This window comes from Paramisgurnus dabryanus, chromosome 3 (genome assembly GCF_030506205.2).
Source record: "Paramisgurnus dabryanus chromosome 3, PD_genome_1.1, whole genome shotgun sequence".
NCBI classification, from domain to species: Eukaryota; Metazoa; Chordata; class Actinopteri; order Cypriniformes; family Cobitidae; genus Paramisgurnus; species Paramisgurnus dabryanus.
In genome coordinates, this window is record NC_133339.1 from 51646551 (window position 1) to 51670879 (window position 24329).

At 37.6% G+C, this 24329-nt stretch overlaps 1 protein-coding gene across 1 annotated transcript in view; it reads left to right on the plus strand.

Moving 5' to 3' along the window:
* Positions 1-24329, plus strand: part of ern1 (endoplasmic reticulum to nucleus signaling 1) — a 39987-nt gene that overhangs the window by 6317 nt on the left and 9341 nt on the right. Inside the window, exons 2-15 of the mRNA XM_065263670.2 lie at positions 313-433; positions 7739-7772; positions 8427-8499; positions 8731-8803; positions 10334-10456; positions 13486-13587; positions 13930-14191; positions 15667-15745; positions 16125-16290; positions 16620-16735; positions 17090-17278; positions 19061-19304; positions 19552-19642; positions 19726-19915. Of these exons, the coding sequence (XP_065119742.1) occupies positions 313-433; positions 7739-7772; positions 8427-8499; positions 8731-8803; positions 10334-10456; positions 13486-13587; positions 13930-14191; positions 15667-15745; positions 16125-16290; positions 16620-16735; positions 17090-17278; positions 19061-19304; positions 19552-19642; positions 19726-19915 (1863 nt within the window). The remainder of the gene's footprint in view (positions 1-312; positions 434-7738; positions 7773-8426; positions 8500-8730; positions 8804-10333; positions 10457-13485; positions 13588-13929; positions 14192-15666; positions 15746-16124; positions 16291-16619; positions 16736-17089; positions 17279-19060; positions 19305-19551; positions 19643-19725; positions 19916-24329) is intronic.

A 24329-nucleotide genomic window follows, 5' to 3' on the forward strand; every position in this document is an offset into this window, starting at 1 on the left:
CATGACTGTGGGGACGAGCACTTCTGTGGTGTTTGGAATTCTAATTAATTAATAAAAATCAAATATTGCTACATTGATCTTTCAAAAAAGTGTAATTGTTCAAATAACATATTGTTTCATTTTAAAGTATAAAAAAAATTTGTAACCCTAAAGGGTGTTTCAAGTGTAATATTTCTGTAAAGGCTAGGGAAAGAAAAATTGACGTTTCTGTAGAATGACCCAACTATTATAGGACTGCACCAGTAATCATGTACTAACAAGAACTCATCAGCTGTTTGTATTTTTGTAAAGCTGTCTTTATTGTTTTTGCAGGGTTTTTGTAGCAGCAGCACCGTGTCAGTTCCAGAGAGTCTGCTGTTTGTGTCCACGCTGGACGGGAACCTCCACGCAGTCAGCAGGAGATCTGGAACCATTAAATGGACCCTGAAAGAAGGTACAGAGCTGAAAGATGTTTTTCATAGGTTTGGAGCTCAAGAGCATCCTTAGTTCAGATTATGTGTGCATAATGCACTAACAGCTGTGGATGGGAGAGCAAGAGTGTAAAAGTGTAAAAAAAGAACACCACCCACATTGTGCCATGGACTGCAGTGTCATAATATCTCTGACACTAAAGAAGAGCTCGTGATTGGCTTGGAAGAGGTTTCTGCACTAAGTTGTTATTAGGGATGCAACAATACAGTTAGTCCATGGTTTAAAATATACCTTAGTTTTTAATCAATGTTTTTTGTTTGGTTCAGTTATAGCCTATTCAAATTCTGAGCTTGAGTTGAAATAAGAGCGTTTTATCATTTTGCAGATATAATCAGCCGATGAGCCTGTTCGCAGATGTATCTGTATCTGCAGATATGCCGTGGATATGAAAGTTTTTTTTACAGCACAGATATGGAAGTAATGATAGTGCTGCGGTTCTCCGATAATCAATGTATTGCTTGCTAATCCTTCGATACATAACAATATCTGACAAACTGTAAAAAAAAATCCAAGAAAAGATTAAGTACAACTTTTGTCCACAAAATCTGACTAGGTTTTTTACTAGTAGCATTGTAGCCCTAGACTGAAAATGTCTTCAAGCCAAGAAGTTAGATGCACACCTTATATCAATGAATGCAATTATTTACTTTTTCTGACAAATACTTTGATAATAAATAGACTTAACCCTATATGCATTTGTTGCACATGTCATTATGCACAATTGATAAAACTTTAATAGACAGCAAAATACCTTTCTATATGTGATGTTGGTGTTAATTTGTAAGTTATCTCTCATCAATGCAATGTCTAATGACCCTGCACCTTCTTGACTTCAAGTTCACGCAGGCTGAGCAGACCATCGGTAGCTTACTGAGTGTATGATTACAAAGAATAGACGCATCGTCCAAATGAGTTGTTTTTTTGTGATTTTGCCATCTATTTGTCTTTAAAAAATGAAATTACTTTCAAAAAATTAGCAGGTCACACATGTGCAAGGACAAATGCTCCTGCTGTTTCATTTGGACGCAGTCTGAAGTCCTGATGTAAATAAACAACATATTAGCAATGTGTTTACATTTAAAGTTAATTAAACATTTTATGCTAATAGCTTTTCTTCGTAAACTGAAACATTGTAGAACATAAAAATGTGTTTTGTATAAACATTTCTAATTTTAGCAGCCCATCAATGGTATAAAAGTATTTGGACTTAAACGTGGCTAAGGCATCTATTATTTTAGGTGCATCTGCCATCCTAACTTAATCTATTTCAGACTAGTTAACGTTTGTTCAAATTTCCCTCATTACATTCATTTATGTGTTTAGTGCCACACTGAGGGGCCATAAAGTAACAACGCTGGGAAATCTATTTAGGGCATCTTGTTTATGTATTAATTTGGCATTTTATGCCAATGTGTCGATTCTCATATCCACTGAGACAAACAAACAATACATCATCATATCGATATATTGTCCCACCTCTGTTGAGCCAGTGGGTCTTTGTTTACATATATTTACGATAATGGCCATTTAATGCGTGTATGTGACCGTTCAACTGCAAAGCCTAATAGGATAAAGCATACGTAGTTGAGATGATAGATTACTTTCTTTTAACTCCCAAAAACTTTGACTACAAAAACAAGGACTACAAAAAATTGTAAATCATTATGATATTGCTTCACCCAGTGTGGCATTTATTTGAGACAGCAGGTGCCCCAAACAGGTTTCATATACAGACATTCAAATATATCCTCATGATTCATGAAAATAATGCATTATAACTTAAAATATTTTTTTTTAGAATGTATACCGTCAGGAGAATCGATTTGATGTAACTGGTGGAATAATACGCCTATTAATGTGTCATTTGTGATTTGGATGCAAGTCTTAACTCTTTCCCCACCAGTATTTTTTTTAAAGTTGTCAGCCAGCGCCAGCATTCCAAAAAATGTTCTTCTTTAGATATATAAACTTACAGTATATCAAATGAAAGAACAGACCCTCTGCTTAAAAAAAAACCCTACCTTGAGTAGATATCTTCTTATCTTATCTCAAATATGGGTATATTTCTTTAAAAACACCAAATTTTGAGCAAAAAGCTGAGATAATTCCAATGACTTTTGATAGAGATCCCATTCAAAACATACACAGAGTTCTTTTGCCTTTCACGTGAGGCGTTACTTCCGGGTTGAATAAGTTGCGGAAGTGCGCCAACTGTCAGGTAATAGCGGTATTGTGGAAAGCCGTAAATACTTGTCATTGGCAGGGAAACAAGCGGACTGCGGGTCTAAAACCCAATTCCATTTTGACTTCTTCCGTACACGCTGATAGGCACCTGTTTTTGAACAATGCTGTGCTTATTTGTGTTCACATTCTGTATGGAGACTGCTAAAGGTTTGTACTTACAGCGCGATATGCGGGTGCGGTTTGGTCCATGGTCTTTGTCAAACGGGTCTGGTTAGGAAATGATTTAAATGAATGCTGCTGTTGGATTATGGGTTGGGTGTTCTTACTGCAGGCTTGGATTATTAAGCAGAAACCGTGCTGGACTGTGGGTGACTGTTAACTGAAGTGCACTGGAAATAGTCTCATCAAGTCCAACACAGGGATGGTTAGTACATTTTTTTAAATAAAAAGGAAAATAGAGAATGATAGTAAGGGTGTTTTCACATATGTTGGAGGCCGCACCAAAATACTTTGTATCATTTTTCAGTTAGTGCGGTCCGTGTTCACATATGTTGTTTTTCAACGGTCAGCGCTGTCATTGGTCTCTGACAGCTCTTACCATCTCCCCTGCTGAAAAAAACAGCATACCAGCAAGACCAGCATATGTTGTGTTTTGGTGCTGGTTTGCTAGTGAACACCAGCTAAACCAGCATCAACACCAGCATTAGCACCAGCCTAAACCAGCACCAAACCAGCATTAGCACCAGCATCCCATGCTGGCCATACCAGCATATGTTGTGTTTCCCATGCTGGTCCATGCTGTTTTTTTCAGCAGGGTCATGACCACCCCTCATGTTTCCATGACAACCAGCCTGACAGGAAGAGCAAGGCTAGCAAGATATGGAGATAAATGATGCACGTCTTTGCGAAGTTTCTTTGCTTGAACGCGAAATTGCGCAACTGTTCTATTAAAAGCCCTTCTCACGGAGCCAGCACTATTTGTGTGTGTGGAGGACAGCTGTACATTTATAAAATCATCAGCTCAAACGTCCAGGAGACATTGAATCTCTGCAATGGACCAAGATTGCCTTGTTTGTTGTTAACCCTCAATATAACAATACCCAGCTCACATCACGAAGGAAGCCCAGTGGATCAAACATGTGGAGAACTTCCTGTATTTGGTCCGGCCCAAGGTCAAGCAGCGTTCACACCACAGATAGGTTGCACCAGAGTTCGGCAGCAGCCGCTCCAAGACCACCCGTTTAGAGCTGTCTCGGTGCGAACGTTGGGTTCACACTGACCCAAAAGAACCATACTCGGACTGACACGTCATTTGGGCCGACCTAAACGGTGTATGTGTAAAAACACCCTAAGTCCTATATCAAGGAAGTGAGGTAATGGCGAAAGAGTTGGTATTTAACCGAGTCTTAAAGACAGCTACAGAGTCAGCAGATCGTGTCGCAACCGGCAGATCACAGTTGTGGAACAGCTCCTGAGAATGTACGCGAGAATGTTTTTTCCCTTTTTGAGATGGCACCACAAGCCGTCGCTCTGTGATAGAGCGCAGGGATCGAGAGGGTACATAAGGCTCTATGAGCAAGTTTTAAAGGCCATTTGATGCGTTGTTGTTGTTCTGAAGTAATCACAATTAGATTTAAAAACGCTGTAATTTATTAATTGTATAGTCTTTGTCTAAGAAATAATATAAAATATAAAACTTCATTTTTTGCGCTTCTGAACAGTATTGCGGTAGAATGTCCCTTTAACGGGTTATTTAAGTTTGCGGCTGTGACAGTGTTCATGTGTATTTAAATATATATATGTAAAATTTTCTTTACACTCTAGGTACTGAAACTTAGTAGTTAATTAGCAATAATCACTTATCAGACACACGCACAAAGTAAATCCTGTATATATTTAATGGACTGTCCCTACTTCAAGTGCTGGAAGCAGTTTTTCCTTCAGAAGCCCTTGAACATAGCGTGGAAGACAGTAAATTATGATAAACAATGATTATTGTGTATAGTTCATACATCACACACCGTGTGCACTCATGTAACTTTCACAAGCATAATAAAAAAAATTAAATATAAAAAAGTGCAGTTATGATGATGATGACCTCAGCACCGCGGTTGGCATTTCATTAATGTGGTGATACGGTAACGCGGTTATTGTCACAGCCCTAGTAGCCACAGTATTAAGCTGTCTTCATTTATAGACAATTTATAGACAACTGTGGACTGATGGATGTCTAAACATTTTGAGATTGTTTTGTATCCCTTTTCTGCTTTATGGAGTGTAACTACTCTTGATGGGATATCTTTAGAGAGCCATGGTTCATAAGAGCTAATGCTTCTTAAGGACAGCAATCTTAAAACGTTTCAGTGTCTTTTAATCAATCAATCAAAGTTGCAATAAACCACACCTTTAAACTTATTTATTCATTGGACTCCAGTTTGCCAGCTTCTGACACACATGAGCTTTCATGAAAGTAATTCGTCTATAGGTTCACTTACATTTTCCTCCAGCACTGTGAATGTTTAATGGGTGTTTTCTAGAATTATCAGCTTATACTCATTGTGTTTGTCTATTGTTGTGACCTAGATGAGGATCAAATCACATTTTATGGCAAGTCACTGTAGAAAATCACAAGATTGAAGATCTTAAGGCAGGTGTATAAAACAGCATTTTACAAAACTAGGCATTTGCACATTGTTTGATAAACCATTAGTCATATCTGTTTACCTGAAAAAAAACTCTTTTGCATTTTTGGCCAAATGTGACACTGTTGTTTTCCCCAACCTGCTGCTGGATTTGACAGCAGATTGTAAGTGTACTCTTCTCTTGCCTGCGGTCTCTGTAATTATTAACCCAGCAACTTATAAAAAGCAAGCTGCCAAGGTCAGGCATGTCAGGTTACCTCATATCCAGTTAAGCTGTTTCAGGAAGATTCCATTTAATGCATGTTAAAGTGCCAGTCAGGTCCAATTTATAAGCTCCCTCATATTGTTAAGGAGTCCCCAACAACAGGTTTAAATGCATGCAAGGTCAAAAAACACTGTCATTAGCCCATTTCTCATAGATCCCCAAATGATTTGTGTGGACCCCACCTTTCGGTAGCCTACTCTGCTCTGATTGGTCAACTGACACAGTCTCCTCACAGTCCAACAATAGTGCAACATGCATTGACATAGTCCTAAAATGACTTGTTGAGAAAACTTAAGCGACATCAATACACATCATTCATCATTAATCCAAGCAATAAAAACCACGGCAGACACTAACACTTTTACACTCATTAAGCAAGTTTGTAAGCTAATCTAAGTAAACTACTGTTTTCACACTAACCAGCTGTAGTGTCTGTGGGCAGGTCAGAGTTTTCGTTTGTTCCGGGCAAGACTGTAGGCCGAGATTATTCTTAAAAGTGTTCATATTTATGTAGATTGAGACAGGCAAAAGATTTGAACTATATGACGAATCATTTCAGCGATTCAGAGTCAACTCCCTACTTTAGAAGCCAATAACTTTATTAATTATGCACTTTTTGGTTTGACTACTTTGTACATTGTTTACTTTGATGGACAGCTACCTGATACACTGCAACACAGGTCATTTTAAATTTTGGATCTTTCTGGGACTTTAAAATTAATGAATGTTTAAAAAAATCCTGCAGTTCTGTTGTGTTTAACATGCATTGATCTTTGGCAGATGGCACAGTGGCCACGCACCAACCTTATTTCTCAATATTCACATGGCCACAGCGGATGCGTTTCATCCACCTGCTGTATTTCTCAGAAACCTGATGCACAGGTTAAGCAGGTCATGCATTCTGGAGCTAAAGGGCTGCTGTGGACGTTACAGCCGTTGCCCTACACACCCACAGCGGCCTGTGCAGTACAGTCTGACCTGGCATGCTAACTGTCTCGTGTGTTATCAGTGTAGTCAAGTGCTATAAACACAATTCTTTCATTCTGTTTTACTGAAGGTTGGCAAAAAAAATCTTTGCTAAAATGGAAAAAAATTTAACTAGAAACTACGTGAATATGCAAGCCTGGAATTCTTTCAAATTACTTCCTATATACCACCATTTATATGACTTACATGTATGTCACAGTCAACATTTAATACACATTTTAATCGCTTTTCTTACTTAATTGCTTAAAAAATTATTATAATTAAATTCATTTTTTATTTACTGTTAATTTTGAAAGAAAATGAATGTTATTTTAAAGTGTCATTGTTTGTTTGAATGTATTTTGCAGTTGCATTGCATTTAAGGTTAAGGTTTAGGGCTCTGTGCATGCCAGTCAAGTTCTTTTACACCAAACTCATTTATGGACCTTGCTTGTGCACTGGCACACTGTCATGCTGAAATAGAAAAGAGCCTTGCCCAAATTGTTTCAATTTACACATCAGTGTTGTTTCTAAAGGTTATATTCCAATACTGTATAAAAACGATCCCAGGATGTGTGGAATAATGTATGTGGTGAAACTGCATAATGTTTAATACAATTTAAACTTCCTGTACGGGGTGGCAGAGTGGCTCAGTGGGTGGCAGATTGGAGATGCCAAATTGTCCCTCCTCCAACCTGTGTATGGATCAACTTGTCTGAATAAAACTTGTGTATGGATTAACTAGATGCTGGAATGGTGTAAAGAAATAAAGGAAGAAGAAGAAACAACTTCCTGTACTGTTTGGGCACTAGGGGGGCATAGTTGGGGCAGAGTAAATCAACTACCTGAGAGCTGGTGTGTGTGTGTGCACTAACTCAGGCTAAAATGTAGATAACACAACAGGGTGCACCTCATGAATATTAAAGTTTGGAAAACTGTAGGCGAATGGTATAACGGTGTGTTGTTACGTAAAGAAAAGCTTTTGACTGTAATGTATGGAAATGACATGTTTGAAAGGCCCTATATGTTGGGATAAAGAAAGTCATTGTATTGAAGCCTTTTTCATACTTTCCTAATATTAAATTATTTTATTATTTTTTATTTTGATCAGCTCAGTTATCATGTGCTTTGTCTTTGTTTGCTTAACCCTTCTTTTACTCTGTGATTAGTGTTTCTTACACTTAACTAAAACATCTTCTCATCAATCCAGATCCTGTTCTACAAGTCCCAACGCATGTTTCAGAGTAAGTGTGCATGTTTATATTTAAGCATTTGTGAGGAAAGATAAAACAGGAACTTTGCAAGAAGTTGGGCATGCCCTGTTCTTCCTGTTCTCAATATCAATTCTCTTAACCTGCTGATTAAATGTGAGATGCAGATGCACTCACACATTAAAGGGATAGTTCACCCAAAAATTACATCTGTTATCAACTCATACTGATGTTGTACTTTGTTGAATTTTTGCACTGCTCTTTTCCACCATGTCTTTCAAGCTAAAAAAACATTATTCAATTAATACATGATGGGTGTTATGATCTAAATTACAAATGATTTGAATCTGAAGTCATTATTAACTGATAATCATTCACTCCACTGCATTTCTGAAATCTCCCAGACCACCGGTCATGATAGTGTTGATGCTTCAACGCATCATTTTTGAGATTTCAGAGCTGTGGTGGAGGCAAAGATTTTCAGGTAATAGCAACTACAGTGTTTGGAGCTTGACAAAAGAGCTGGAATAGAGATGTAATCTTTTTTACTAAAAAAAAAAAGTAAATAATACTCATTCATGTGTTTACATTATATGATGATAAATATATAACAAAAGCTTTATTTTTATTTATCATCTCAAACAGCCGAAAATGCAGTGTTTAAGTGTTTTGTGTATATTTTGACAGGCCTGCTTTCCTCCCAGACCCCAATGATGGCAGTCTCTACTCTCTCGGAGGGAAAAATAATGAAGGTCTGACGGTAAGGGAAACCGTGGGCATTTTGACTTCTCATTTTTTCTCTGGAAGCTGAACAGAGCTGTGATTTATTTACAGGTAGTTATGATGAATTTTAATAGAAGTGAAAGCTGACCTCACTTAACTTAGAACTAGAAGGATGAGCCATAAAAGTACCCACACTAAATGACTAAATGGCTTTCTCACAACATATAAATATAATAAAAGAATAAACATGTTTTTGTTGTTGTTACAGAAACTGCCGTTTACCATACCGGAGCTGGTGCAGGCATCACCGTGTCGCAGTTCTGACGGTATCTTGTACATGGGTAAGAGAAGGGCAAAAGTCATCTACACCTGTATGCCTTTTGGAGATCATTTCATCTTCCACTTGCTTAACTGTTCACATTAACATACATTTAGACCAGGGGTGCCCAAACTTTTGCATGCCACTGTATAATTAAAATAAATGATTACATTTTTAATATAATTTTCCTGTTCACTTGTTTAATTTTTGTCTTTAGTTTAATTATAGAGCATAATGGAGCAGGATTTTCAGCAGGGTGGCACATGTTTGAGGAAGTGGCGAGTGACTCATGCCCCCCTGTGGGTGGGCATTGTGGGTTTGATTCCTAATCTCACCACTGAACCACTCCTAGTTCATATTTATTAGGGTCATAATCTTGAATCACAGTTACTATAATGGCACACAGCCCACTTAAAGAAGTTGGCTAAACTGTGATTAAACCAGACTACAGAAGAAAGTTCAGGGTTTGTACGTTCCTGAAAAACATTATGGAGTTTTAAAATCAAACTTTCCAGACTGAAAACGTGCTGGAAAACAGAAAAAAACAAAGTTTTGGAAAAGTCCTGAAATTTGTCCAAAGAATAAATGTAAAGAATAAAATATGTTAATTGAATTTTAATCTTGTGATGAGACTCGAGGGAATGTTGAAAAATTGTGCAATTGTGCCTAACAAAACAAATCTTCGCCCTGCCCATTGTGTTATGTTGACCTATAGGAAGTACAACATATATTTAAATGCTTTCCTTTCTTTCACAGATTTGGCGGGGTAATTATGGTGTATGTAATCCATGCATTATCTTTCACAAGTCGCGTTAAATTTCAGTCATTTCTATCCTCTCAGTAAAAAATCTAATCTCCCGCATCAAGCTTAAAAGTGATGTAAGTTATATTGCATGTGCAGTGAAGAGAATTGCAAAAAAGCGGCTACATTATGTGACTCCTTGCAGAACTCGCCCTTAAAGCGACAGTAGCCCCTATTTTTCTGATCAGAAAAATTATCCAGTCTATAGCCGGAAAAACATTGTATGATCCAAACTGTAAGTTTTGTGACCCATTGAACCACTATTAAAAATGGTGAGTGAATCCAGTGTGGAGATGAGCAGGAGGAACAGTTGGCCATATATGGCTTTATGCCATATGAAAGTATTAAAGAATGTGGGGAACCAAACTGGTCCCCTTTGAGTTACGAAAAGTATTTTCCAATTAAATAATTTTTTTATAATTATTTTTTATAATTTTATTTTTTATTAGTTGGTCTTCAAAAGGCATTTTTTCCAAATAATACACGTTGAAAAGTGGGGGTCGTCTTATAATCAGGGTCGTTTTATATTTGGGACAATATGGTAATGACTTAATCCCATTATGTTAATCCTGCTAGATAAGATTTAGCAACTGTGAAGACATGAACGTGATGTTTTTCAGCACACCATGTTGTCCCACAGGAAATGTATAATGAGATGAAAACACGGTTTTTATGTTGCATGCAATTACTTGTATTCTGTAATGTCTATCCCTTTGTTAGGGTATTAAGCTGTCATTTGTGTGTTTATAGGTAGGAAACAGGATGTCTGGTATGTGGTGGATCTGCTGACTGGAGAAAAGCAACAGACTCTGACCTCGTCCTATGCTGAGATGCTTTGCCCATCATCCACTCTGCTCTACCTGGGCCGTACAGGTAAGACTAAAACTTTGTTTCGATCCTTTATCTGTAAACCAAAAATCTAATTTCTGGGTATGGTTACTGTTGTTATGACTATTTGAACTAGACCTTAGTAACCACACAGCAGGGCCAATACCACAATAGACATTCAGGGGGACATGTCAATGCAGAGGTCACCATTGGCGACAATGTAAATGAACATTTTACAATTTACACGTTATGATTTCAATATTAACACATAGCCTTTGTTTCTATTGCTATTTTATGTATAGTGTGTTGTTATATTTTATTGTTCATTGATGCATTTTATTGTCTACTGTTGATGTTTTTTACTGGAAAGCGCCTTGTGCTCCTTTTGGTTGTTGTAAGGCGCTCTATAAATAAAATTTGATTGATTGATTGATTGAATATTTGCAATGCTATAACTTTTAATATTTGCTTTATGAATGCAACAGAAGCCCATCACATAATTTGCGTTAGCGTAATAAAATTAGCATTTTTGGCAATTTTGGCATAATTCATCAGCTCTTACAGCTTGCGTTTTAGAAACTCACATGGTAATGTATACATAAGTGGAAAGATGAACCTCTAACTATCCACCTTTTTCTCGAACGCGGAAGTAAGTGATGTGACGTATTTCCCTTCTTTGTGCAGGACTTCCGGTTCGATAGACCTTTCTCACAACTTCCGTATTTATGACCGGAAATACGCAATCATCGCGGAAGTCTACTTCCTCCGCAGTCAAGGCAATGTAAAAAGCCTTATCTGTTCCATTAATTCCTGTTGATGGTGAAGTTAGACAAAAGTGGATTCAGGCTATCCGGCGAGATTAAGGACCTAACTTCACCATAAGAAAGGGGAGCACTTATGTATGCAGCAGACACTTCACTAAAGACGACTACATTTTAGGGCTCACTGGTCGCCGCTTGCAATCAAATGCTGTCTCTACAAATTTTTCTTGGAACTAGTTCACCCCGACAAACAAACTCACGATCACAGACATTAGCAGACAAAAATGTTAACTGATTATGATAGTATCCGGCTAACGTTATTGTTGCTACACACAAGACGTTCACTTGGACAACCATAGGCAGTAAGTGAAGGTAATTGGTACCATAATGCTTCATTCAAAGCAGACTATAATGTTTTAGTAAGGTAGTCTATATCATCTACTATACATAAATTATGTGTAAGTGGACACGCTTATAATGTGTCGTTTTAGTTAACATTTCAGTAACAGTTAGACTCGCTCTCTACTTACCTAGAAATTTATGGACAAATTCTTCATGGAAAAAGTTTTCCTTCATTAGTCGTGTCACATCAGCAAATGTTATATTTGGCAAATCCGTTAACGAAGTTGTGTAGACTCTTTGATCCATTTTAAACTTGCCCGGGTTTATGTTTTTCTAGTGTGTTGACGCTTGACAGGAACTCCGCTTTCACGACGATTACGTATTTCCGGTTACTGTGAGAAAGGTCTATAGCCAGCCGGTAGAAAACAGTGTAGTGGGAGCGCGCATAAAACATGATTTAAACAGTTAATATTTACTACACCTGGCATCTATGAACCAGTGTGAGAATGAAATTAAGAAGAGGCTTGATATATCATGTGAAGATATATTCAATCATTTCATGTTGTTGATCGGAGGTGACGGGTCTTCAATGTGCAAATATAAAAGCACAGAGACATACCAGTATCTTTACAATGGGAAAGTCGTCGACTTTTTGTACACGGAATTTACCAAGACTTTGTGTTTTTTACTTTTTTGGTGTGAGTTTTTTTTTAAAGACAATTTTTAATGGACTTGTTTATTGCGACACGTCGAGTTTCACGCGGTCTGGCACAGTCAGCAGTATCTTTCTCATGCAGTTATTTGAACAAACCATAATAAACATATTAAACTACTACATGTATTAAGTATTGTTTTCATTTTATGAAAATATTATTACATCGCTTCTTACACACTAGGTGGAGACATGAGTAAATGAAATTATTTGCTTAATGTATTGAATTAATGTTTTGCAGAGATTTACTGCGATTTGTATTAGCTATTATGGCAACCCTTAACTACACAAATTATGTCGGTCTTCCTGGATTTCAGAATAAACATAAAACAGTCAGTCAAAATGGCACACTTGTGTCCTTCGCAATACCATTAGCTTTAATGGCTCACGGAAGTGATCAACAAGAAAGCTCAAAGGTGGCGGCGCCCACATTTACGTCGAAAATTAGGTGGATAGTAAGAGTTAGGGGTGTAGAAAAATATCGATACCCGTGTGTAATATATTTATTTTGCGTTACTGCATCAATTAACAAAAACACAGTATTGATTTCATATAAGATTCATGGCAGTTGTTTAGTTTTCAGTTTAAATTCCGACCCCTAGATGAACTTCCAGAGTGTCGGAAGTAAAGATTTTTACGAAGGGCCCAGGACCCGTAAGAGGACCTGTTTTAAATAATCAGTTTAATTACTTTGGGTTATGTTTGGGTTCCCCCCAATGTTCAAGCTATAGTTACGGCCTTACGAAGTAGTGATGCCCTGCCTACACCCACAAACCTAATCTAATCTCTAAAACTACTTCTTAAGGGCTGTTCACGTTGTAACAATAAGTATAATGTGAACTATAGTGATAACTATATAAGCGTCCACTTCAGCGGACGATAACATTATGCTAATTTACTCACGCACTTGCCTTTAAAGAGCAACTATTGTTCGAATCAGGAAAAAGGATTACATAGTCAATTAGTTAGTAAAAAAATCTATTCTCTTCAATATAAAAAACATTTTTTAATAGTTATCGTTATAATGTGAACGGCTCTTAGCCCTTACCTCTGTGGTGTTTTATGTAGTTTAGTGTCTGTATGTAGAACCATGGTCCTGAAGAAACATTGTCTGCTCTGCTATATATGGTTGAAAAGATAAAAAGTGAGTTTTGTACGGGAAAGCACAACTGACATTTTCTACAAAAGATTAAAATCATGTTATTCTTACATGTTATTGGTGAGGTTTGTATTACTCACATGGTTGTGTTTTTCCTCAGAGTACACAATCACCATGTATGACACCAAGAGCAGAGAGCTGCGCTGGAATGCCACCTATGCAGATTACGCCTTCACCCTGATCGACGACGACACCAAATATAGTACGTTCAACAATAATCTTCTCGTTTGATTATCTTGTATTGGACTGATTCGATGGCTTTGCCAAGCGGTCACTGAGACTGTATCCTTTTAAAAAGTACACCTTTGTCCCTAAAGAGTCCATATTTGTACCTCAAAGGGAACAAACTGATACCAAATTTAAACATATCTTTACCTCAATGTCATGTATAAGGACCTTTTACAGGCTACTGCTGCAGTGACAGCTTTTGTACCTTTATTTCTGAAGGTGTATGGGCCATTTGGGCACATATCTCACATGAGGCACAGACACCATGTGAAGACATCTGACTGCTATCCACCATTTTGTTTCCTGTGTTTGACAGATATGGCTCACTTCGTGTCCAATGGTGATGGTCTAGTGGTGACTGTGAACAGCGAGTCTGGCGATGTGCAGTGGGTCCAGAACTACAACTCTCCAGTGGTGGCTATCTACATCTGGCAGCGCGAGGGACTACGCAAGGTCATGCACACCAATGTTGCTGTGGAAACATTGCGTTACCTGACCTTTATGTCAGGAGATATGGGACGCATTACACAGTGGAAATATCCGTTTCTTCGTGAGAAAAGGACTAAAGATAAATTAATGTAAGCAGCCCTATAAACAACACACACAATTACTACCGATAGTTTTGTCATTCATCAAATCATGAAACCCCTCGTATATCACCCCAAGAGTTAACTTATACTATATGTACACTCACCTAAAGGATTATTAGGAACACCTGTTAAATTTCTCATTAATGCAATTATCTAATCAACCAATCACATGGCAGTTGCTTAAATTAATTTAGAGGTGTGGTCCTGGTCAAGACAATCTCCTGAACTCCAAACTGAATGTCAGAATGGGAAAGAAAGGTGATTTAAGCAATTTTGAGTGTGGCATGGTTGTTGGTGCCAGACGGGCCGGTCTGAGTATTTCACAATCTGCTCAGATACTGGGATTTTCACGCACAACCATTTCTATGGTTTACAAAGAATGGTGTGAAAAGGGAAAAACATCCAGTATGCGGCAGTCCTGCGGGTGAAAATGCCTTGTTGATGCTAGAGGTCAGAGGAGAATGAGCCGACTGATTCAAGCTGATAGAAGAGCAACTTTGACTGAAATAACCACGCGTTACAACCGAGGTATGCAGCAAAGCATTTGTGAAGCCACAACACGCACAACCTTGAGGCAGATGGGCTCCAACAGCAGAAGACCCCACCGGGTAGCACTCATCTCCACTACAAATAGGAAAAAGAGGCTACAATTTGCAAGAGCTCACCAAAATTGGACAGCTGAAGACTGGAAAAATGTTGCCTGGTCTGATGAGTCTCGATTTCTGTTTAGACATTCAGATGGTAGAGTCAAAATTATGAGAACATGGATCCATCATGCCTTGTTACCACTGTGCAGGCTGGTGGTGGTGGTGTGGGGGCCTACCTGAGCATTGTTTCTGACCATGTCCATCCCTTTATGACCACCATGTACTCATCCTCTGATGGCTACTTCCAGCAGGATAATGCACCATGTTACAAAGCTCGAATAATTTCAAATTGGTTTCTTGAACATGACAATGAGTTCACTGTACTAAAATGGCCCCCACAGTCACCAGATCTCAACCCAATAGAGCATCTTTGGGATGTGGTGGAACGGGAGCTTCGAGCCCTGCATCCCACAAATCTCCATCAACTGCAGGTTCTATCCTATCAATATGGGCCAACATTTCTAAAGAATGCTTTCAGCACCTTGTTGAATCAATGCCACATAGAATTATGGCAGTTCTGAAGGAAGAAAGGGATTTCAAACACAGTATTAGTATGGTGTTCCTGATAATCGTTTAGGTGAGTGTAGATGCTATATTTTGTCATCTGGGCACCTCAGAGCATGTTTCTTGCAACATCTCCAGTTTGTTAGCCACATCCTGTCTGGTTTTCTATTTGCAATGTACTGAAGATGCCTGAGCATGCAGATTCACCATCCAACTCACTTTATAATTGAAATTGCTGGAGTGAGGTTAAACTTCACACGTAACCATTGTGTTTATTGAAAAAATTGCTATTTCTGTCTGGTTTTATTACAGGTCTACCTTGTATGTAGGAAAACACTCCACTGGCCTCTATGCGTCACCCTCTCTTGTACATGATGGAGTTACTGTTGTGGTGAGTGTTTGTCCTGAAATTAATGAAAAATACATTAAAATTGTGTTGATATCACACTACACTAAATTGATGTGTTACTTGCGTTCATGCATTTGGCAGACGGTTTTATCCAAAGTGACTTACAGTAGATTCAAGTTTATATTTGATCGGTATTTGAATCCACTCACTGGGAATGAACCCAGGATCTTTTGCGTTGCTAATCCGATGCTCTACCAATTGAGCTGCAGGACCATTGCATGAGTTAACATTAAGAACAGTGCTGTAGAAGCGTTGGATTGAGAGGGTTTACTGTGCGTCTAAAAACAACTAGTAGGAATTCTGAATTGGTGTTGTTCTTTACGCTGTGCTGATTATAAAATGCTTTTTGTGTGTTTGCCAGCCACGTGGTAGGACGTTTCCTATGCTTGAGGGCCCTAATAACCAGGATTCAAGTATAGAAGAGGACCAGGAGTGTGTGATCACACCCAGCACAACAGTTAAATTTAATACTGCACTAAAGGAGAGAAACCGCATCAACTTCATGAAGAATTCTCTGCTGCTCATAGGTAAAACCTACAGTTCATTATCATATCTTCAGTACAGAAACATGACAATCATGCAAAAATGACCCACTGCTGCCCCCTAGTGCAGATGTTTAAGTTAAAATAAATAAACATTATTTGTTTTAAATTGTTTTGAATGTCACGTAGTAATACATATTGACATAACCCTATTATTTGCCCAATTTATTTACAGAAATCATGATGGTCTTAACTTTTAGTCATTTAGTCTGGCTAATTTTTTATATTGCATTATTTGCAACTTGTACTCTTCTGTGTTGCTCCTAGGAAAAAGGCATTAACATTATTATTAACATCACTTTCTTTCTCTTCAGGTCACCATGAAACACCCCCTGATGCTCACAACAAAATCCTGGCAACGTTTCCAGATAGCATCCCCCGTCAACCTGGCAACATCATTCCCCCAGCCACAGACAAGACCATGGAAGAGGTACAAGCAGTCCTACAGAGCATTTGAAAACATTTGAATGCCTGCTTTTAAACGTTTCTGCTTTTTCATGCTGCTCACCATACTGCTGTGGTCACAATTTATAGTCTGAGTTTGCTAATCTACTGTCCATATTGTCTGTCAAATTTAAAAAGATTTTGATTCTGGGTGATTTTAACATACATGTAGATCAGAAAGCTTGTGGCATGGCCAATGATTTTCTGTCGTTCTTGAACTGCTTTAAACTTTAATCTCAGTTTGTAAATGTTCCCACTCACTGTAAGGGGCTTACATTGGATTTAGTCATCATTTTTCTGCTGTAGATAAAATAAAGGTATTATTATTATTGTCTTCCAGAAGGTGAATGAAAGTGGAATGGAGGACAGCAGTCCATTGCCTCCATCTATCTCTTCCTTGCAGGAAAAACCCAGCCACCAATCCCGTGTGGAGACTCCAGTGGACTCTATGTTAAAAGATATGGCCACCATCATCTTCTGTACCTTCCTGCTAGCTGGCTGGGTGGCCTTCATCATCATCTACCCAAAGGTAAAGAAGCTTTAAAGACAATTTAAATATGATCAAAATTAAAACAATTGAATTACGAGATTTATTGTTACTTGTCCTAATTGTGGCAGCATCTGTTTACCTTCGAGAAAGTTATATTTATTTGAGTATTCGTTGCGTTTGTCTATTCCTAGGCGCATATACAATACAAAGTTTCTGCTAGATATAAACCGAACTCTTATGTACGAGTTAAACTCATTGTGCGCTGATGAGCTCCGAAGCTTGGAATACTCCACAGCACTGACATTGCCTACTAAACTCCAACCATTGAGGAGAAGCTGTAGGGGGTATGAGAAGAAACGGTAGGGAGAAAAACAAGGAAAAACAGACGTGGCTTAATGACAACATTCCTGTGTTCGATTTTTTTTTTTTTTTTTTTTGGCTAAGCAGTCATTGGATGGCTTACCAATGTATTAGAATGCTTTTAATAACTTATAACTAGCAAAGAGAATAAATACCATATTCTCTGGACTATAAGTCGCACTTTTTTCATAGTTTGGCGAGTACTGGAACTTAGGGGTGTGCAAAAAAATCCATTCATATTTGAATCGCTATTCAAGGTTTGCCGATTCAGAATCGATTCCTAGAATCTCAAAAATCGATTCATAAATTTTTTTGTAATGCCGCGAAATCATTTTCTAAATAAACATGCCTTATAGTCCATTGCGACTTATGTATGTTTTTCCTCTTCAAAACGCTTTTGACTGATGCGACTTATACTCCGGAGCGACTTGCAATTAGGAAAATACGGTAGCATTTGCAACAACTGCAATGTTCATGTTTTCAGCATTATGTTTTCCGCTTTAAAGTAGGTAACATTACCAGACTAAACCTGACTTTAAAAATATAAAACACATAGGCTACTTTATTAGGATTTGTATAAGTTCTTTTGATTTGTTAAAATTAAATGAATAAATGACATGTTCTGTAATAATTTTACATTTAAAGCAAAATATCAAACATTCCAAACACGCGTATCCAGAGCACGTGATGATCTGCAACGGCCAATCACATGAAACAGACACTCCCATCTCTGGGAATTTTAATCCCGTCCGAATCTGTACATAAAATCACAGACGTCGTGGGGGACATGTTGAAACTCAAACGTCGTTTGGAAAACTAAATTTGTCCGAATACTGCTGTAGTCAGTAGTAAATTCTTTAAATATGAAAACATAGACTACTTACAGAAGTGGGTGGAATCAGGGCCCTTTGGTTGCCTTAGGCAAGATTGAGTTTAATGCCCCCCTGGGTAAAAACAATGCTCTTATATTCACTCCAACAAGCAAATGATGACTTTAATAATACACTTTAATAAATGACACATACAAAAATGTTCAAGGATATAAACCAAATTATGACTCAAACAATGGATGAACAAACAAAAATGCTCTTATGGATACTGTACGTACCACTATAAAATTAAATCTATCCCTATCTCAAATAATACAGACGTAAAAAGTATTAGATGAAAAAACTACTCAAGTAGTTAGTTACTAGTTTCTTCCGATATGATAGAGAAGCAGCATACAAACACTGAATTTCAGACAACTTGAAGGGCTTTCACAAAACTCACGGTTCAAATCAAATTGTGGTTTTTGAGGCACAGATCGGTTCATTTTTCGGATCAGTAAAAAAAGGATGGAAAAAATCTAAAAAAAAAACAAATAAAGAAATTACAAACATTTATAAAAGAAAATCTTGGTGTTTTTTTTTTTTTGAGAAGATGTGCTCAGATCTGATAGTGTGCTGCTGCTTTTTCCAGAGTGTACACAAGCAGCAGCAGCTACAGCACCAGCAGTTTCAGCAGCAGATGGAAGAGAAACTTCACCTCCTGCAGCGTCAGCAGCTCATCTTTCAACCGCCTGACTCGGACTTCCTTGAGGTCACCCACATGCGTTCAGAGAGCTCCACCCACAGCAGCCCTAATGTCACCCCACGAACCTCCAACCACTCCAACATGTCCCAGTCTGAGATGGCCAATTCTTCCAATGAACATGAGGATCCTGGTAAGAGACCATCTCTGAAGTTTAAGTCAACTGCTGCTAGCACCTAATAGCATTGCTTTTAGTGCATGAATCATCTCGGCAAAGGAGAAGTGCTCACTAACACAGATTAAAACAAATTTGTGAACGATATTTGAGAGAAATAGGCCTTTTGTATACATAGAAAAGTCTTCACCTCATTGTAAATGTGGACAAAAACAAATGTCTTGCATTTGTCATTTTTATTCTTTGTTTGTTTGTTTTTTTCTAGAGGAAGAGTGCAACATTGTCAGAATTGTAAACATCACATTTAACCCCAAAGATGTTCTTGGACATGGTGCTGAGGGAACTATTGTGTACAGGCAAGTGACAAAGAGTGGCTTTTGCTTTATTTTTTTAATTGTTTGATTTATTTGTCTCTAAATGATCCCCTTTATATGTTCAGGGGTCATTTTGACAACCGTCCAGTGGCTGTAAAGAGAATTCTACCAGAATGCTTCAGCTTTGCAGATCGAGAGGTTCAGCTGCTCAGGGAGTCAGATGAACATCCAAACGTGATTCGTTACTTCTGCACTGAGAGAGATCGACAGTTTCAGTATATAGCCATAGAGCTCTGCAGTGCCACACTTCAAGAGGTTTGACCTACACTACACATACACCACAATAACCCATTAAAATGGCAATAAAATAGGTTCTGGTATGGTTTGTAGAGGCTGTGTGTTTTTTAGTTTAGTTGTATTTAACTCTTTCCCCGCCATTGACGAGTTATCGCCCTAGGGCAAACAGCTGTATGTCCATCTTGAGGATTTTTGAGGATTGAAGTTTGAGAATCGCTCTGCATCTGATCTCTATCAAAAGTCCTTTACAAAAATGGAATTATATCAGCTTTTTGCTCAAAATTTGGTGAAGAGCGATGGTGACCGGATGATGTATGTCCAGCGACGTATAGGGGGCACATAAATATGATAGGGACATCACTATTAGCCAGGCTGGAAATGGCAGAAATTTACTGGGGGGAATGATGAATGGTGGGTGATGTAATTTTACATGACCTCTTAGATGGATTTAACTCTATAATAACATTTAAGTAATTTCCTCAAAATGATGTTGTCTTGAGTATTTAAGTGAAGTGTCATGTGACAAGTTTGATGATGCATTATAAAATAATAGTTGCAGTAGAAAACTAAAGGTAGTTAAAAACATTTGAACTTAAGGTTGAACACCCACTAAAGTGCTTAAATTTCATTTTATTTTTTTGGAGCACAGCATTCATACTAAATTCCAATTAACTTTAGCTTTGATTTTATGAAGACTTTACATTTTACAGCATTATATTTTACATACAAAGTTTACACTATAAAACAGGGAGCGTTTATGTTAACACAGCTTTATCCATATCTGTTAATCAGATTTTAGACATAATTACAGTTCACCCCAGTTAATTTACCTGAAGCGACTTTCTCGCTTTTGTTTTTTGTGGGATGCGAACTGAAATTGACTGCAGCTTACAGGTATCATGACCAGTCAAACAGTCCACACCCAACAACAATAATGTTGTTCTTGTTTATTTTTGTCGCTTTCATATATTTTTCAATTCCGCCAAAAAAAAAAAAACAGTTTGAGGTGGATCGTCGTTCCCCCTCGAAATTCACTACCCTGATTTCTTCTTACCACGTTTGCAGCTCTGCTAATACCTACATATGTATAATGTACACATATGAAAGTCACTCTTTTATCAGGGGTGTGATTCTTCCGGATAAATCCGGAATTCCGGCTTTTCCGACCTGAAAATGAGGCTTTCGTGAATCATGCAAATCCAATTTTTTTTGTGTGTGTGGGGGGTGCAAGGCATCGTTATAAATGACCTCATATCACTCCGCAAATAGTCTATTTATTTGTCACGATGGAACTTCATTCAAAGCAGAGCTCACTAAAGAGCTTGCAGTCGGATCTCCGGCGTGTGGTGTTCGCTGCGAATAAAAAAAATAATGCGTTCGCCTACAAATAATATGAGACACATCTTTCACTCTCAACCAAACTAACAAACTAGCCAATAAGAAGTAGAATAGGGAGGGGTATTTGAGGTGTGGCTGAGATCCAGCTGCAGATGCCGCGCGGTCGCGGCGCGGAGAAGTCATAACAAGTTAACTTTATCAGCAGGATGAAAAGTGAAGCCTAGGTAAGACGACCTAATTGATAAAGGACTTAAATCAGTGGCGCTGGGCATGGGAAGGAATAGGCAGAGACAAACAGCATTTTAGTGGTAAGAAATTAAGAGAGCCAGCCAGGTGTTTGCTGCTTTGACAAAACTGTCCGTTTCAAATCAGACCGCTATATGCCAGTAATGTAAATACTGTAGGGGTTCAATCTTCAGCTGGCTGGCAGGGGCAGCCACTGGCGGGTCATGTGACCTGACACTCAGCCACTGGCAGGTCACATGACCCGCCAGTGGCAGCGATTTCTCAAAAGTGATAGTTTAACGTATTTGGAAGTGATTTGCTTTGTCTTTTATTCATTCAGTATGTTTAATGTCTATGCGTGTTAGTTATTTGAACATGTACTTTGATTAAAAGCTATTTTTCATGCATTCACAACCGGTAGGACGATCAGTACAGCCAGCAGCAGAGTGACAAAGCTCCTAATGGAGCGCCTTTCTTTTCTGTTCAAAACCGGATTTATTTGGTTAGTCTAATGGATCTGTTTTATGTGTCAGTCAAATGGCTATTAAGGCTTGAATTGGAAGCTCCGTTCATATAGATCCTACCCGCCTGCTCCCGCTTACATTATTATATTAAACGAAATATTTTCAACAGGCAGCTTGTCAGACAGTCAATATTGTGGGCGGACTTTTGACGGGCACACTCCTGCTCTCCGCAAAAGGAATTATATAATTGTTTTACTTATGGATGTCTTCCAATAATTAATTATAATTTTGTTAACATTTATCCCGTTTAAGTTGCTTAAAATCAATGGATATGTACAGGATGCCTTCACAGCCAGCTGTTTTGCGTGAACTTTGATGCTCACCCTCATGCTCTCCACAAAAGGATTTATATTATATTTTCACTCTGCATTTGTGCTTATGGATGTCTTTCAATAAAAAAATCATAATTTTGTAAACATTTATCACATTTAAGGTGCTTAAAATCAAATTCTCTGTATTGGATGCCTTCACAGCCAGCCAGTGAGAGAAATGATCTGTACTGGATGCATACGTTTGCGCAAATGTTTGACTGCTCTTCACAAAAGGAATTATATTATTTTTACTCTGATTTGGTGCTTATGGATGTCTTCCAGTAATAAATCATAATTTTGTTAAATTTAATTACATTTAAGGTACCTAAAATCAAACAATTTCTACTCGATGCATTCTCAGCCAGCAACTGTTTTCCGCGAACTTTAAAGCCCACCCTCCTGCTCTGCACAAAGGGAATTATATTATTTTTTATTCTTCATTTGTGCTTACGAATGTCTTCCGATAATCAATCATCATTTGGTAAGCATTTATCACATTTAAGGTGCTTAAAATCAAATTATCGGAACTGGATGCCTTCACAGCCAGCCAGTGAGAGAAATGATCTGTACTGGATGCATTCACAGACAGACCGTTTTGCGCAAACTTTTGACTGCTCTTCACAAAAGGAATTATATTATTTTTACTCTGATTTGGTGCATATGGATGTCTTCCAGGAATAAATCATCATTTTGTTAAATTTAATCACATTTAAGGTGCCTTAAATCAAACGATTTCTACTGGATGCCCTTCACAGCCAGCCAGTGAGAGAAATGATCTGTACTGGATGCATTCGTTCGCGCAAACTTTTGACTGCTCTTCACAAAAGGAATTACATTATTTTTATTCTTCATGTGCTTATGGAAGTCTTCTGGTAATAAATCATGATTTTGTAAACATTTATCACGTTTAAGGTGCTTAAAATCAGATTATCTGTACTGGATGCATTCAAAGCCAGCCAGTGAGAGAAATGATCTTTACTGGATGCATTCGTTTGCGCAAACTTTTGAGTGCTCTTCACAAAAGGAATTACATTATTTGTATTCTTCATTTGTGCTTACGGATGTCTTCCGATAATCAGTCATCATTTTGTAAACATTTATCACGTTTAAGGTGCTTAAAATCAGATTATCTGTAATGGATGCAAGAAGACCTGTTACATAATATGAATTAACCGTTGTGTGATTTTCTCTTTAATCAATTTACAATATTAAAAATGGTTTCTATTTTGCTATAATTTGATTGTTAATGTCTGATTATCTTCACTAGATGTCTGATGATCTCAGTTTGATTCTGGATGTGCCAGTGGGGATTGTGATAGTTGAAGATTGGACGACTCTTTAACCCCTCAACTCTCTGATTACCATTATAAAAATTGAGATTGTGATGTACATTTTGGATATGTGTGTTTCGATATTGCTGCAAGTATTGTCATTGTATTTTCTTTTATTATTTATATTGGGGTAGCACTTAGATGTGTGTTAGACATTATATATAATATAATGACAATATATCAAACATTAAAGTTAATTTAATTGATAAACACAATATTCGGTCAATTCAACTAAATTAAGTTGTCTATTTTCAGTTCTCAACTGAGAGAGAAATAATCTGAGTAGTCTCAATTTATTGGAGTTTACAATGCAGAGGGATTTCACCCATTTAAAGCATTTGTTGAACATTTTAGAAAACGTAATAGGCTATCTTTAAGAAAATGTCTATATTCTGTGTAGGTTTGTAAACATTAACAAAACACAATCATTATTATTTGGGAAAACCAATACTTTATGTGGTATGTGATTTTATTCATGCACTATATAATTTTGAATAATCTATTCTGTCATTTAAAATATGGTTAGAACTGTTACAGCAGAGTTAAAGATATATCTCGTTGTACAATGGTGGCTGGCTGAGCTGGCTGTGAATGCATCCAGTACAGATAATTTGATTTTAAGCACCTTAAATGTGATAAAAGCTTACAAAATCATGATTAATAATCTGAAGACATTCGTAAGCACAAATGAAGAATAAAAAAA